The 16,611-nt window shown below is 46.1% G+C and overlaps 1 protein-coding gene across 1 annotated transcript in view; it reads left to right on the forward strand.

The window, feature by feature from the left end:
- Positions 1-16,611, forward strand: part of col4a5 (collagen, type IV, alpha 5 (Alport syndrome)) — a 79,784-nt gene that overhangs the window by 41,201 nt on the left and 21,972 nt on the right. Inside the window, exons 15-32 of the mRNA XM_052460006.1 lie at positions 614-715; positions 1,801-1,854; positions 2,155-2,196; positions 2,428-2,521; positions 3,466-3,753; positions 3,964-4,053; positions 4,361-4,431; positions 4,724-4,915; positions 5,269-5,437; positions 5,870-5,962; positions 6,191-6,295; positions 6,603-6,700; positions 10,907-11,057; positions 12,131-12,244; positions 13,957-14,124; positions 14,921-15,010; positions 15,344-15,490; positions 15,624-15,722. Of these exons, the coding sequence (XP_052315966.1) occupies positions 614-715; positions 1,801-1,854; positions 2,155-2,196; positions 2,428-2,521; positions 3,466-3,753; positions 3,964-4,053; positions 4,361-4,431; positions 4,724-4,915; positions 5,269-5,437; positions 5,870-5,962; positions 6,191-6,295; positions 6,603-6,700; positions 10,907-11,057; positions 12,131-12,244; positions 13,957-14,124; positions 14,921-15,010; positions 15,344-15,490; positions 15,624-15,722 (2,167 nt within the window). The remainder of the gene's footprint in view (positions 1-613; positions 716-1,800; positions 1,855-2,154; positions 2,197-2,427; positions 2,522-3,465; positions 3,754-3,963; positions 4,054-4,360; positions 4,432-4,723; positions 4,916-5,268; positions 5,438-5,869; positions 5,963-6,190; positions 6,296-6,602; positions 6,701-10,906; positions 11,058-12,130; positions 12,245-13,956; positions 14,125-14,920; positions 15,011-15,343; positions 15,491-15,623; positions 15,723-16,611) is intronic.

Genomic DNA, 16,611 nt, shown 5'->3' on the forward strand with positions numbered 1-16,611 from the left:
GCTACCAGTCCGAATGCATAGTGCCAACTGTAATGTTTGGTGGAGGAGGACTAATGGTCTGGGGCTGTTTTTCATGGTTCATGCTCGGCCCCTTAGTTCTAGTAAGGGGAAATCTTAACGCTATAGCATACAATGCCATTCCAGGCGATTCTCTGCTTCCAACTTTGTGGCCCTATCCTGTTTCAGCCTGACAATGGCCCCGTGTGTTGAAGAACTTGACTGGCCTCCACAGAGCCCTGACCTCAACCCTGTCGAACACCTTTGGGAGGAATAGGAACGCAGACTGCGGGCCAGGCCCAATCGCCCAAGATCAGTGCTCTTGTGACTGAATGGAAGCAAGACCGACTCCATATTAAATGCCCATGATTTTGGAATGAGATGTTCGACAAGCTGCTGTCCACATACCTTTGGCCATGTAGTGTATCTATGTCGCCTATACACCTGCAAAATACTGTATATTTTGACACGTTAAAAACATTTTAAAAAGGATGTTCTCTGCTCAGTGAGCTAGGTATCTAAATAATACAAGACCCTATAATAACAACTCAATCAAATCAATCAGTCTATAGTAGTGTGTGTGTGTATGATAACGGTCCGATGTTGGGTTTTGTAGGGTGTATCTGGTGGTTCGAAGGGAGAGAAAGGAGAGCCTGGAGAAGCAGGCAAACGTGGCAAACCGGGGAAAGATGGCGACCCAGGTCCTGCTGGATTCCCTGTGAGTTCTGCCCACAGAGCTACAATGATTCTAGACATTCTATTTATATGGTTCTTATAGCCAGCGGTCTGTCTGTCTGTATGCTGTATGATCTGTCAACATCTACCTCTGCCTCTTTCTCTCTCAGATTCAGATAGTTTTATTTTTTGAATGACTGACAAGGCCACTATTGCTAGATTGCGTTTGTATTACTGTTACAGAGTTATTTGGGTTGTTAGTTGGATTCGTTCTGAAATGTATTTATTTGTTTGTGTACATTTTACTGCACTGTTAAGAGCTAGTAACACACGCATTTCGTTGCACCCGTTATAACATCTGCTAAACTGTGTACGCGACCAATACACTTTGATTTGATTTTTCTAAAGAGAAGTGAGCTAATGACATTCTGAGATAATGACTCTCTCGTTCTCTTTCTCTTTCTTTCTTTCTTTCTTTCTTTCTTTCTTTCTTTCTTTCTTTCTTTCTTTCTTTCTTTCTTTCTCTATCTTTCTCTCACTCTCTATCTTTCTTCTCCCTGTCTCTCTACCTCCCTACCTCGCTCTCTATCTCACTCTCTCTATCGCTCTCTCCCTGTCTCTCTCTCTCTCTCTCTCTCTCTCTCTCTCTCTCTCTCTCTCTCTCTCTCTCTCTCTCTCTCTCTCTCTATTCAATTCAAAGGGCTCTATTGACATGGAAAACAAATAGATAGATACAAATAGATAATAAAGAAAAGTGAAATAAACCATCAGAAATTAACCGTAAGCACTCACAAAAATTTCAAACATTTCAAATGTCATTATCTAATCTCTCTCTCTCTCTCTCTCTCTCTCTCTCTCTCTCTCTCTCTCTCTCTCTCTCTCTCTCTCTCTCTCTCTCTCTCTCTCTCTCTCTCTCTCTCTCTCTCTCTCTCTCTCTCTCTCTCTCTCTCTCTCTCTCTCTCTCTCTCTCTCTCTCTCTCTCTCTCTCTCTCTCTCTCTCTCTCTCTCTCTCTCTCTCTCTCTCTCTCTCTCTCTCTCTCTCTCTCTCTCTCTCTCTCTCTCTCTCTCTCTCTCTCTCTCTCTCTCTCTCTCTCTCTCTCTCTCTCTCTCTCTCTCTCTCTCTCTCAGGGTAGTAAAGGAGACCTAGGCGGCCCAGGTCTGCCAGGTCGGGATGGTGACAGGGTGAGTTTGGCCTCTGATGCTATTTTACACCGTACAATAAACTAGATCTACAAACACATGAACGGTTGGGGGCGGCAGTAGCCTGGCGGGTAGGAGCGTTGGGCCAGTAACCCGAAAGATTGCTGGATCGAGTAGTTAACCCCCAACAACAACTGCTCCCCGGGCACCGATGACGTGGATGTCAGCTAAGGCAGCCCCCCACACCTCGCTGATTCACCCTTCCACGTGTCCTCCGCCATCTCTTCTCTTTACTCATCCCATCCATCCATCTCTCTCATTCTCTATCTGTTTCTCTCCCAGGGGGACAAAGGTGACCGTGGATACCCTGGACCTCCGGGCGTGGTGAGATATCAAACAATCTATTTATCTACTCATTCAGCTGTATCACAAGCATCCTTCTCTTATTACGTTCGTGGGCAGAGGGTGGCCTCCCGTAGTTGTAGACATTGTCCACTAGATGGCAATGTAACCCTGACATTGGCAGTGTAACCTACTCTAGCCCCTGCATCCTGTAATATTCCACTACAACCGCAAGATTGCAAGAGTAACCTTTCTATCCCATTACTCGACCAGGTGATTAATGGTCAGACAGGAGCACGTGTGGGGCCAAAAGGAGAGCCCGGTTTCCCTGGGTCATCAGGAAGGAAAGGAGACAGAGGACAACCTGGTACGTAACTCTACCCAACAGGAGATAGGACTTGATTTGCAGTAATCAAGACACATGCTGTAATGAGTGCAATCGGGGCCCGGGTCATTCCACGAAATGAGGACCTTTTGCATTCCTCTGATACTTTAAGTAGAAATTGTGCACCAATGTTGAATTTTAAAAGTGTGTTATATTAAATGACGTGCCCTTTCATGTGGACCACATGGAGAATTCCATACATCATTTTTTAAATTATGAATAATGGTTTGCTAATGTGCACAAATTCCGCATTTCCGTCAACACTGTGTCACTTCTAGGAAGATTTAAACCCACCTAAACCCACCATCTTTGTAAAGCCCTAGTTATTTCGTTGACAAATTCATTTCCAAAGATAATTTATTTTGTGTGATAAGTGATTCATTTCCATCTGTCCCTCATTTAAAGGTGAATATTCCTTCTTTTTTTTATATATATTTTAAAAAAATACTGTATATATATAATACTGTAATACTTTTTTAAAAGCAGGTGAGCAGGTTTGTGGTGGAAAACTTCCTGTTGCACACAACAAGCTTCCATTCAACACAGTCACGAGGGGATTTATTGCTGATTTAGGATGATTTAACCCTGTTACAGTCAAACCTCTTACTTTATTTGACACTTTATAGGCACTTTGTCATTTTGTCATTTAACCACTTGGGTTGGGAAAACAGTTTTATTTTATTTTATCCAACACTTTCTTTTGTTTTTATCAAGATACACTTCTCGAAAGGCACGGAATTAGTTTAACGACCCACCTATATTCATAAAGCGACTCAGAGCTAGATGTTTAGATCATAAGGAATAAGATTATATGAACACGGAGGACCTGGTCCTAGATCAGCACTGCTACTTTAAGAGGCTTGGTGAATACAGAACATAACCCAGTTTTCATGGTGACCTTTCCCCTTTGACCCTGTCCTCCCCAGGTCTCTCAGGTCCTCCAGGCCAACCAGGAACCCCAGGTACCGGAGGTGTAGGCCAACCTGGTTCCCCAGGCTTCCCAGGAGAGAGGGGCCAGAAGGGAGACGAGGGCCAGCCAGGCATCTCCCTCCCTGGGCCCCCAGGACGAAATGGGACCCCTGGGCTTCAGGGACCACCAGGCCCTCCCGGGGCCGCAGGGGTCTCCACAGGGGGCGGTAACTGTTTAGGAGGGGCCCCCGGCTTACCAGGACAACAAGGAGACAGAGGGTTTCAAGGAGAGACTGGACAGAAAGGTGGGTCGGAGAGAGAGAAAGAGAGAGTATGTTTTTTTGTGTGTTCTCTGTTGTATACTTCCAGAGTATTGTCATGAGAGAGACATTATTGTGTTACGTTACTGTGGCTAATAATGAACAAACAAATGTGTCATTGAAGTGATCTCAACTGGCTTCTATGTCTGTCTTTCCCCTTCGCTACCTACTTACTTACTTGTCTGTCTCTCTCAGGTGACAAGGGAGAAACCTGTGTGAACTGTTTCTCACGTGGGAACTCCATCCCTGGAGTACCAGGCCCTCCCGGGCCTCCCGGGTTCCCAGGTAAGACTGCACCTCTCTCACCTGGTCACCTGTCTCCCTACCTGTTTTTTAAATGGTTTTTATTATTATTTTTTTTCACCTTTATTTAACCAGGTAGGCAAGTTGAGAACAGGTTCTCATTTGCAATTGCGACCTGGAATATCCTCACCTGGTAGGGAATAAGACAGAGTAAAGAGAAGAAAACACACACCTGATTTCGCAATGTGTAGGCCACCGTAACACAATGCTGTACACAACTCCTCTCTCTCCTCATTCTCTCCTTTTTACCTCTCTCTCCACCCTCTCTCCTCTCTCTTCCCGCTCTCAGGTGGACCAGGAGGACCAGGGGCTAAAGGTGACAGAGGATATCCAGGTGGCCCAGGGCCCTCAGGTTCTTCTGTAAGTACTTCCTGTTTGTCACTTCCTGGTTTGAAACTGGTTTGAAGCTATGTCTACACAACTTTATAGTAACCTACAGACCGACTTACTTGGAGCCGGTTTCCCAGACACCGATTAAGCCTAGTTCTGGACTATTAAACAATAATCTCCATTGAAAATGCTTTTTAATCCAGGATTAGGTTTAATCTGTAACCGGGAAACTGCCCCTTCGAGTCTAGAGTAGCCTTGATAAGGTAACTAAATGACTCCTCCATCCTTCCATCTCTCTCTCCTCCATCCCTCTCTCCCCCAGGGTTTGCCTGGTCCCCAGGGTGCATCTGGTTTCCCAGGAGAGAAGGGTGACCCAGGTGAGGCTATTGCTGTGGATGGGGTGAGGGGCGACAAGGGAGACACAGGGTTCCCCGGACCCCCTGGCCTGCCTGGTCTGGACGGAGGACCTGGTCGCAATGGAGTTCCTGGAGCTCCTGGACCCAAAGGAACATCTGTGAGTAGCAAAGTGTCCATCTCTCTCCTTCCCTCCATTTATCTATTCATATATTACTTCATCCGTCCCTTCCACACCCTCATCCTCTCCCCTCTCCACTCATCCATCCAACCTTATCTTCTTTCTTTCTATCCCTCCTGCTCGCTATCCCTCCCTACCTTCCTCCACCCATCTATCTATCCATCCATCCCACCTCATCCCTTCACGTCTCCTTCCATCTCTCTGTTCCTCTCTCCCTCCATCCATCCCTTCACCTTACCTCTTTCCCTCCATCCCTATCTGTCTATCCATCTATCCATCCATTTTTCCCACTACTTAGCATTCTATATGAACCCCTCTCCACTCCTCTGCAGGGTTCTCTGTTAGTGAAGGGTGAGCGAGGGCCTCCAGGTGAGCCCGGTCTGCAGGGTCTCCCAGGTGACAGGGGTGGACCCGGATCCCCAGGCTTCGGCCCCCAGGGGCCCCCTGGAGAGAAGGGTGTTCAGGGCGTCTCAGGGAGAACGGGAACACCTGGATCACCAGGTAAGATATATTGTCTGATGTACTTGAAAACCAGGGATTATACTCTTAGAAAAAAAGGTGCATTCTAGAACCTAAAAGGGTTCTTCAACTGTCCTCATAGGAGAACCTTTTGAAGAACCCTTTTGGCTCCAGGTAGAACCCTTTTGGATTCCATCTTGAACCCTTTCCACAGAGGGTTCTACCTGGAACCAAAAGGGGTTCTTCTATGGGGATAGCCAAAGAACCTTTTTGGAACCCTTTTTTTCTAAAAGTAACTGAAATGTTGATAAAAGTGAGACACATCGACACACCTGGGGTCCCGGAAGGTTGTGTTATTTCATTGGTGTCATACTTTTACCATTAGCTTTACCTGCTGCTCTTCTAAGGACTACAACTCTCTTGTACCCTTATTCCCTAACCGTTGACCCTCGGCCTTTGACCCCTGACCTATAGGCACTAAAGGTGAGCCGGGTCAAACGATAGCAGAGAAGGGACTCCCAGGACCCAGGGGACAGGATGGAGACCCCGGTATTCCTGGAAACCCAGGTAAATAGCATGTCATCTTTACCTGCACAGGTTCACACCCACCTGAACGGATAGGCATAAGCTTTCATCCAGCATGATATGATGGCAGTAAGGTAACAGACAGCACAGATGTCTGGTGTTGTTTGGGGGACTATTTGATGTAATTCTATGAAGTATGCGCTAGTGAACTGTTTAGTAGTAGTGTAGTAAATGTTTGCCAAAACAAAGTGTTCATTTGTGTGTCCACAGGCAACCCCGGCGGGCCAGGACAGCCCGGTTTCCCCGGCTTACCAGGTGCCAAGGGCGACCCCGGCCTCTCCGGAATTGGACTGCCAGGACCCCCCGGTGCTAAAGGTAAACACTAAATACCTGGGCAGGTATACATTCACTGTCACCTGTATGGTTATAATATAAACTTCATGGACCGATTTCCGGAACACAGATTAAGCCTCGTCCTGGACTAAGAAGCATTTTCAATGGAGAATCGCCACTGAACATGCTTTTTAGTCTCGGACGAGGCTTAAAGCCCTGACGTCCACACAAGATGGCACAGCCATGATCTCTCTCATAGCACCATAGCACAGAGTAATTTGTGTGTTTCACAGTAGTGCCTTATACTATAAACAATTATTACAAATCACTCACCTGTCCCCGCCCGCAGGATTCCCAGGCTCATCTGGTGTGCCAGGTGGTCCCGGGGGTCCAGGAAGACCAGGAGTGGACGGCCTCCCCGGTGAGCCAGGTGGACCTGGAGCTAAGGTACGTACCACAACGACACTACTATAGATCTGAATACTGTACTAATTACAGATTAACATAATCATGTACAGTGTCAAGAAAAAGTATGTGAATCCTTTGGAAATACCTGGATTTCTGCATAAATTGGTCATAAAATGTCATCTGATCGGTCACAACAATAGACAAACACAGTCTGCTTAAACTACCAACACACAAACAATTATACGTTTTCATGACTTTATTGAACACACCGTGTAAACATTCACAGTGCAGGTTGGAAAAAGTATGTGAACCCTTGGATTTAATAACTGGTTGACCCTCCTTTGGCAGCAATAACATCAACCAAACGTTTTCTATAGTTGCGGATCAGACCTGCACAAAGGTCAGGTGGAATTTTGGACCGTTCCTCTTTACAAAACTGTTTCAGTTCAGCAGTATTCTTGGGATGTCTGGTGTGACCTGCTCTCTTGAGGTCATGCCACAGCAACTCAATCGGGTTGAGGTCAGGACTCTGACTGGGCCACCCCAGAAGGCGTATTTTCTTCTGTTGAAGCCATTCTGTTGTAGATTTACTTCTGTGTTTTTTGTGTCGTTGTCCTGTTGTATCACCCAACTTCTGTTGAGCTTCAATTTGCGGACAGATAGCCTTACATTCTCCTGCAAAACGTCTTGATAAACTTCATTTTTCCGATAGCAAGCTGTCCAGGCCCTGAGGCAGCAAAGCAGCCCCAAACCATGATACTCCCTCCACCATACTTTACAGTTGGGATGAGGTTTTGATGTTGGTGTGCTGTGCATTATTTTGTGCATTATTAATTTAAGCACACTATGTTTGTTTATTGTTGTGACTTAGATAAAGATCAGGCCAAATTTGATGACCAATTTATGCATAAATCCAGCTAATTCCAAAGGGAATTATAGCAATGAGAATCCAAACTGGATAGCATTGTATCAAGCTAAGGTAAAGACTGAATGTAGACAGACCTGGAGCTTGAAGTCAAAGGAACATGGCCACACCACATTTAGCTAGTAGTATAGCTTTTCCTCCCAACCGAAGGTCAGACTGGGTTTAACACACAGGATTTAACAGAGCACAAGTGAAAGTTTCAAATCGTAGAAGTGGTGGATGAAGTGGTGGATGACCTCACGGGCCTGCATCCCTATTCCCCAGCTGAGTGCCGTTGCCAGACACGAGGTGGGAAGGATGGTCTTCGCATTGACAGCGCATCCGGCTTGATGTTCTTGGATCCTGGTCGGTAGGAGAGGGAGAAGTTGAACCGGAAGAAGAGCAGGGCCCACCTAGCTTGCCTGGAATTGAGACGCTTGGCAGTACAGAGATATTTCAGGTTCTTGTGGTCGGTCCACACAATGAACGGGTGTTCCGCCCCCTCCAGCCGGTGCCTCCACGCCTCCAACACCATCTTCACCATGAGAAGCTCACGGTTCCCCACATTGTAGTGCCTCTCTGTGGTGTTGAGGCGATGTGAGAAGGGACAGGGATGTACCTTGAGGTCCAGGGCATAACGCTGGGACAGGACAGCCCCCACTCTGACATCTGAAGCATCGGCCTCCACCACGAACTGGCGGATGAACCAAGATGGGAGCTGTGGTGAAACGGTGTTTGAGATCCTGGAACGCCCGATCAGCAGCTGGGGACCACATGGACGGAACCTTGGGAGAGGTGAGTGTAGACAGGGGGGAAGCCAGGGTGCTGTAACACCGGATAAAGCGGCAATAAAAGTTGGAGACTCCCAGGAAACATTGCAGCTGCACCCTGGACGTAGGCTGGGGCCAATCCACCACCTCTCTCACCTTCCCAGGATCCATCTGTACACTACCTGTAGCGATGATGTAACCCAGGAAGGGGATGGTGGAGCGATGGACTTCGCACTTCTCCGTGGTCACAAAAAGCTGGTTCTCCAGGAGGACGTGTCGGACGTGGAGCATGTGTTCATGGGCAGAGCAGGAGAAGACAAGGATGTCATCGAGGTAGACGAAGATGAACCGGTTCAACATGCATCGGAGAACATCATTAACCAGAGCCTGGAACACAGCTGGGGCATTGGTAAGGACAAATGGCATGACCAGAAACTGGTAGTGACCGCTGACCATGTTGAAGGCTGTCTTCCACTCGTCCCCTTCCTGTATCCGCACCAGGTGGTAGGCGTTCCGTAGATCCAGCTTGGAGAACACAGTAGTTCCCTGGAGCGGCTTGAAGGCAGAGGAGATGAGTGGTAGTGGGTAGCGGTTCTTCACCGTGATGTCGTTGAGGTCCCTGTAGTCGATGCACGGGTGCAGGGTTTTGTCCTTTTTCTCCACAAAGAAGAGCCATTCGCCGGCGGGGGAGGCAGAAGGACGGATGAACCCTGCAGCTAGGTTGTCCTCTATGTAGGTCTCCATTGCCTTATTCGCCGGACCCGAGTACAGTCGTCCCTGGGGCAGTGTGGTGCCTGGGAGAAGGTCGATCCTGCAGTCATATGGTCGGTGCGGAGGGAGTAAAGTGGCCCGGGCCTTACTGAAAACCTCCCTGGGGTCCTGGTACTCCGTGGGAATGGCGGAGAGGTCCGGGGCAACTTCCCGAGCCCACCGGAAGATGTCCCGGGGCAGGCTATGCTGACTTCAGGCAATGGGTGTGGCAGAATGGGCCCCAGCCCATGATGGCACCAGCAGTCCAGTCAATAAGGGGATTGTGTCGCTGGAGCCAAGATAATCCCAATACCACAGGAACCTGAGGAAACTTAATCAGCATACATTGGATTGCCTCGCCGTGGTTCCCTGACACTCGTAGGTTGATGGGAGTGGTATTGTGAGTGATCCGCTGTTCAGTGAGGAATCCGTAGAGTTGCTCCAGCAAAGTCTTGAACACCTGGTCATGGCGTTCTGCAAGGGTTTGGAAGGCCTCCATAAGACATTGTTGCAGGGAGACAGCATTGTGGAGCTGGTCTGAGTCTGCTGGGTCGGTCATGGCCAGTTCGTACTGTCACATATTAGCGAAGACCCAGATACAGACAGTGTCGAAGAAACAAAAGTTTATTACTAGAAAAGGGAGCAGACTAAACAACAGGTCTTGACTTGGTTGACAGATGTCAGTAATCCAGATCAGAGTTCAAAAGGTACAGAACGGCAGGCAGTCTCAGGGTCAGGGAAGGCAGTGGTCAATAATCCAGTGTGGTGGGGCAAGGTACATGATGGCATGCAGGCTCAGGGTCAGGGCAGGCAGAATGGTCAACGCCGGGAAAACTAGAAAACAGGAACTATAGAAAAGACAGGAGCAAGGGGAAAAACGCTGGTAGGCTTCATTAACAAAACGAACTGGCAACAGACAAACAGAGAACACAGGTATGAATACACAGGGGATAATGAGGGGAGATAGGAGACACCTGGTGGGGGTGGAGAAAAGCACAAAGACAGGTGAAACAGATCAGGGTGTGACACCAATGCTCCTTGTAGGACACATCACTGCACTCTATACTCTTCTGTAAACTGGTCATCTCTATATACCCGTCGCAAGACCCACTGGTTGATTCTTATTTTGAAAACCCTCTTTGGCCTCACTCCCCCCAATCTGAGATATCTACCTCAGCCCTCATCCTACACACACAACACCCGTTCTGCCAGTCACATTCTGTTAAAGGTCCCCAAAGCACACACATCCCTGAGGTTGCTTGTCTTTTCAGTTCGCTGCAGCTAGCAACTGGAACGAGCTGCAACAAACACTCAAACTGGACAGTTTTATCTCAATCTCTCCATTCAAAGTCTCAATCATGGACACTCTTACTGACAGTTGTGGCTGCTTTGCGTGATGTATTGCCCTTTGTGCTGTTGTCTGTGACCAATTATGTTTGTACCATGTTGTGCTGCTGCCATGTTGTGTTGCTACCATGTTGTTGTCATGTTGTGTTGCTACCATGCTGTGTTGTCATGTGTTGCTGCCATGCTATGTTGTTATCTTAGGTCTCTCTTTATGTAGTGTTGTGTTGTCTCTATTGTCTTGTGTTTTGTCCTATATTTTTATTTAATTTGTTTTTATTTTTAATCCCAGACCCCATCCACGCAGGAGGCTAAAAATAAGAATTTGTTCTTAACTGACCTGCCTAGTTAACTAAAAGTTAAATAAAAAATATATTAAAACATGTTTTAACAAGGTCTACATTTGTGTGTGTTTGGGTATTAATTTGAGTTTTCTATTTGTGTGTGTGTGTGTGTGTGTGTGTGTGTGTGTGATAGGGAGAGCCAGGATTCGGGCTTCCAGGTCCCCAGGGCCCTCCAGGTTTCCCTGGACCCAAAGGATTAGCTGGACCCAAAGGAGACTCCGGTTTCCCCGGCAACCCCGGCTCGCCCGGACGTTCTGGCTTCGACGGTGGCCCTGGTGCCAAAGGTACTGTTCCAACTTTTATTGGTGTAGTCGGTTGGAGTTAGGAGCTTAGGAACACTGAAGATCCACCTATACTGAAAATATGGCTTTTCTGTCAGTGGTTTCAAATTAAAGTGTCTTTTAAGTTATTATTTACTCTTTTTATAGATCAACAACATCATACTCTAATCTTGCCTCATTATTTCTGGTCAGATTTTTCCAGACACAGCCCAGTTCTAGACTAAAAGCATGCTCAGTGTTGTCTTCAATAAATGTTATACTTAGTCCAGATCCGTGGCCGTCGGTGCTGTTTAAGAAGAGGGAGGACGATTATTTTGTTATGAGCGAGGCCTTTTTTTAAATATTACAGCATATTGGATGACTGTCGTTCATATTCCATTCCCCCAGCTCAATGTAACATCGATAGCTTTAGGCTACATGATACTCCGAACGAGCTAGCTATTGATTTATTTTAAGGAAATGAATTTGTTCACTATTGTCTTTCTACTACTCATCACATTTAACGTACTGCAGTGCTAGCTATCTGTAGTTTATGCTTTTAGTACTAGATTCATTCTCTCATCCTCTGATTGGCTGGACAACATGTCAGTTCACGCTGCAAGAGCTCTGATAGGTTGGAGGATGTCCTCTGAAAGTTGTCATAATTACTGTGTAAGTCTATGGAAGGGGGTGAGAACATAGTTTTTATAGGTTTTCTAGACTTCTAGGTTTTGTAATGAAGTCAATGTACCCAGAGGAGAACGGAAACTAGCTGTTAAAAATATTAAATAATAACTTAGTCATCTTTAAAGGCACTTTCATTTGAAACCACTGACAGTAAAGCCATATAAAAAAAATCTGAAATTCACTGAGGAGGATGGTCCTCCCCTTCCTCCCCTGAGGAGCCACCACTGGTCCAGATAAAACATATTCTGTTAGCCAGCTAGTTAGTTGGTATTGCCATGTTAAGTGTGTGTTCTGTACCTGTTTGTCTCCCAGGTTACTCTGGTATCCCTGGTACACCTGTTAGGTAGCTAGCCAGTTGGTATTATTTTGTTAACAGGTGTGTGAGTTCGGTATTTGTTTGTCTCTTCCAGGTGACTCTGGTATCCCTGGTATATCCGGAGCCCGTGGCCCTCCAGGTTCGCCCTCCATCGGCTCTCAGGGCATCCCCGGCCCCATTGGACCCCCAGGACCCATGGGCTCTCCAGGTAAGACAACCTAGCTGACCTTTGACGAGACAAAAATCAGGTTTGATTTATAGATGAATAGTTTGATTAGAGATAGACGTCTAGTTTGATTTATGGCATTTGTATCTAGTTGCTTACAGTGGACCTTGTAGTATCACCATAATTAGGATGTAATGCTAAGACCTTTTATCATATTGAACCTCTGCAAAGTCTTAATTAGTGAGAAAACCATGTAATATATATGTATGTGTATTTATGCTGTATTTTCGAAATACAATATTTTGTTCTATTTTTGTTTTTGACACGTTAACATTCTGTTGAGATGACTCAATATGTGTTATCTCTAATGTATTGTCTCAGTCACAGATTGGTATGGGCATTATCACCTTCATCACATACTCATAACTTATATGATTGTTCATTATGTACAGAATCTCAAAGGACTGGCTATGTGGTTCAGGCTATGTTGTCACACTTGTTATTAGGAAAGTAACACCATTCCTCTGCAAGGCTTTTGAGCACCAAACAGTTTGTAAAACGTTTGTAAGAGGTTAAATGGTATGTAAAGGGTTTGTAAAGGGTTTGTAAGAGCGTAAAGGGTTTGTAAACAGTTTGTAAGGGGTTAAAGGGTTTGTAAAGGGTTTGTAAGAGTGTAAAGGGTTTGTAAACAGTTTGTAAGGGGTTAAAGGGTTTGTAAAGGGTTTGTAAAGGGTTTGTAAAGGGTTTGTAAACGGTTTGTAAAGGGTTAGTAAGAGCGTAAAGGGTTTGTAAAGGGTTTGTAAAGGGTTTGTAAAGGGTTTGTAAAGGGTTTGTAAGAGCGTAAAGGGTTTGTAAACCGTTTGTAAGGGGTTAAAGGGTTTGTAAAGGGTTTGTAAAGGGTTTGTAAGAGTGTAAAGGGTTTGTAAACAGTTTGTAAGGGGTTAAAGGGTTTGTAAAGGGTTTGTTTGTTTGTTTGTTGTACACTGAATGATGTCACCATGGGTGATCATGTGACGATTGCATCTCATTCTGGGTTATCAGTCATTGATGGGAGCCATACCCTGATCTTGGGAGTTCACTCTTATTCTTCTTCTCATCTCTCCTCACAACAGTCTTCTCATTGCTCTTCTTATTTTGCATTGTTGTCACAGTCTCGTTGGCGGTGCTCACTTGTGAAGCAGCTAGCTGTCACCCACCCACACAGTTCCAAGTTCACTTTTCCTGCACTTGTTTTTGCCACTTTGTTCACAATTTGCCTTCCTCTTTAAAACTAATACAGTTGAAGTCGGACGTTTACATACACTTAGGTTGGAGTCATTAAAACTCATTTTTCAACCACCTCACTAATTTCTTGTTAGCACACTATAGTTTTGGGAAGTCAGTTAGGACATCTACTTTGTGCATGACACAAGTCATTTTTCAAACAATTGTTAACAGGCAGATTATTTCACATATAATTCACTGTATCACAATTCCAGTGGATCAGAAGTTTACATACACTAAGTTGACTGTGCCTTTAAACAGCTTGGAAAATTCCAGAAAATTATGTCATGGCTTTAGAAGCTTCTGATAATTGACATAATTTGAGTCAATTGGAGGTGTACCTTTGGATGTATTTCAAGGCCTAAGACCAAATATTATCTTTGGCATTTGAAGGTCAAAATTGACCTTCTATGAGGTTATAGATAATGGGCAGATGCTGATTAGGAAGTGAGAATCTGTCCTCACTCTGTTATTGATTCCTCGCATTTCAGGATACTCAGGCGCCAACGGTGAGAAGGGAGACCCCGGTTCTCCCGGCCTGGACATTCCAGGGTTGCCAGGCGACAGAGGAAGTCCCGGTTTCCCCGGCAACCCCGGGGGAGTTGGACCACAGGGTAACCCTGGTGGCCCTGGCCGAGACGGACTGCCTGGCCTGCCTGGTAGGATAACAGACCGACACCAACATCAAACCTTCCTAATCTATGTGTCTGTTTTAGTCTCTATCTGTCTAGTTTTCAATCTTTTTCTGTGTTATGAATGGACTGTAAGAAATCAGATTCTATTGCTGATTTACATAGGCAGCCCAATTCTGATCTTTTGCCCAATTAATGGCAAAAGATCTGATCTGACTGATCAAAAGACTAATTAGTGGCATAAGGTCAGATTTGGGTTGCATGTGATAACGCAGCCTGTGTGTTTATTTCAGTCTCGTCTATATCTGGTTCCAAATCTCTTTCTGTGTAATCTACATACAGTATATGAGCTCCCGAGTGGCGCAGCGGTCTAAGGCACTGCATCTCAGTGCTAGAGGCGTCACTACAGACCCTGGTTCCTTTCCAGGCTGTATCACAATCGCCCGTGATTGGGAGTCCCAATAGGGCGGCGCACAATTGGCCCAGCGTCGTCCAGATTAGGGTTTGGCCGGGTTAGGCCGTCATTGTAAATAAGAATTTGTTCTTTGTGACTTACCTAGTTAAATAAAGGTTAAATATAGAATTAAATATGGATTGGCCAGTATGATGTCACACTGACTACCTTTCTCTCTCTTTATTTTCTGTTGGACATTGTTGTTACTCTACCTCCATCCCAAATGGCACCCTATTCCCTATATATGGACTCTAGTCAGAAGTAATGCACTATATAGGGAATAGGGTGCGATATGGGACACAGACAGTGTCGCTGACCTTCACCCTGTCTTGATGGGGAATTGCCAGTCAAAAGTCTGTCCATCAACAGGTGGTAAAGGAGACATGGGTGTGATGGGAGCTCCTGGACCTCTGGGATCCCCTGGGAACCCTGGAGCCCCCGGCTTCCCTGGACCTAAAGGTGCGCGCGCACACACGCACGCACGCAAGCACGCACGCACGCACGCACGCACGCACGCACACACACACACACACACACACACACACACACACACACACACACACACACACACACACACACACACGATAAATTGAACAATAACTTTATAACATTAATGTTGTTAATGTGACCACAGGTCTTACATTCAAACAAACTAGTCCAAAACATCTGCTGCGCTAGCTATAAGGAGCCCACACACAAACACATAAACACACACGTTGGTATACACACATATTGGTACTGTATGTGTCTTCGATAATAGACCCTCTGACTCTTTGTGTCTCCTTCCTCCAGGTGACGATGGTTTCCCAGGGCGACCAGGTGGTCCCGGCGGTTCAGGTCTGAAGGGAGACAGGGGAGAGCCCGGTATCGCGGGACTCCCAGGCCCCAGCATTCCTCCCCAGGAACTGAAGGGTGGGAAGGGAGAACCAGGAGCACCAGGTACGTCTTTCTCTCTGTCTGTTTATCTGCCTGTCTCTCTCTCTGCCTGTTTCTGACTGACTGATGTAGACTGCTAAGAACGGAGCTTTGTCTCACTGTCCTTACTGTTTCCTGTGTTTTTTGTGTTGTGTAGGTTTAGGAGGACTACCAGGTCAAAAGGGTATCCCTGGTCTCCCTGGAGACGCTGGTATACCAGGACAGGACGGACGACCTGGGTTGCCAGGACCTCAAGGTATACTCATATTATCTAGAAACTAATCCTCTTAATATAATAATAATATATGCCATTTAGCAGACGCTTTTATCCAAAGCGACTTACAGTCATGTGTGCATACATTCTACGTATGGGTGGTCCCGGGAATCGAACCCACTACCCTGGCGTTACAAGCGCCATGCTCTACCAACTGAGCTACATCCCTCCAGAATGTCCTCTACTGAACACTAGCACATTCATCCCAGCAGAATGTCCTCTACTGAACACTAGTACAGTCATCCATCCATAATGACTTCTACTGAACACTAGTACAGTCATCCATCCCTAATGACCTCTACTGAACACTAGTACAGTCATCCCTCCAGAATGTCCTCTACTGAACACTAGCACAGTCATCCCTCCAGAATGTCCTCTACTGAACACTAGCACAGTCATCCCTCCAGATTGACCTCTACTGAACACTAGTACAGTCATCCCTCCAGAATGTCCTCTACTGAACACTAGTACAGTCATCCCTCCAGAATGTCCTCTACTGAACACTAGTACAGTCATCCCTCCAGAATGTCCTCTACTGAACACTAGCACAGTCATCCCTCCAGATTGACCTCTACTGAACACTAGCACAGTCATCCCTCCAGATTGACCTCTACTGAACACTAGTACAGTCATCCCTCCAGAATGTCCTCTACTGAACACTAGTACAGTCATCCCTCCAGAATGTCCTCTACTGAACACTAGTACAGTCATCCCTCCAGAATGTCCTCTACTGAACACTAGCACAGTCATCCCTCCAGATTGACCTCTACTGAACACGAGTACAGTCATCCCTCCAGATTGACCTCTACTGAACACGAGTACAGTCATCCCTCCAGAATGACCTCTACTGAACATTAGTACAGTCATCCCT

The sequence above is a fragment of the Oncorhynchus keta genome, chromosome 13 (genome assembly GCF_023373465.1).
Source record: "Oncorhynchus keta strain PuntledgeMale-10-30-2019 chromosome 13, Oket_V2, whole genome shotgun sequence".
Taxonomy (NCBI): domain Eukaryota; kingdom Metazoa; phylum Chordata; class Actinopteri; order Salmoniformes; family Salmonidae; genus Oncorhynchus; species Oncorhynchus keta.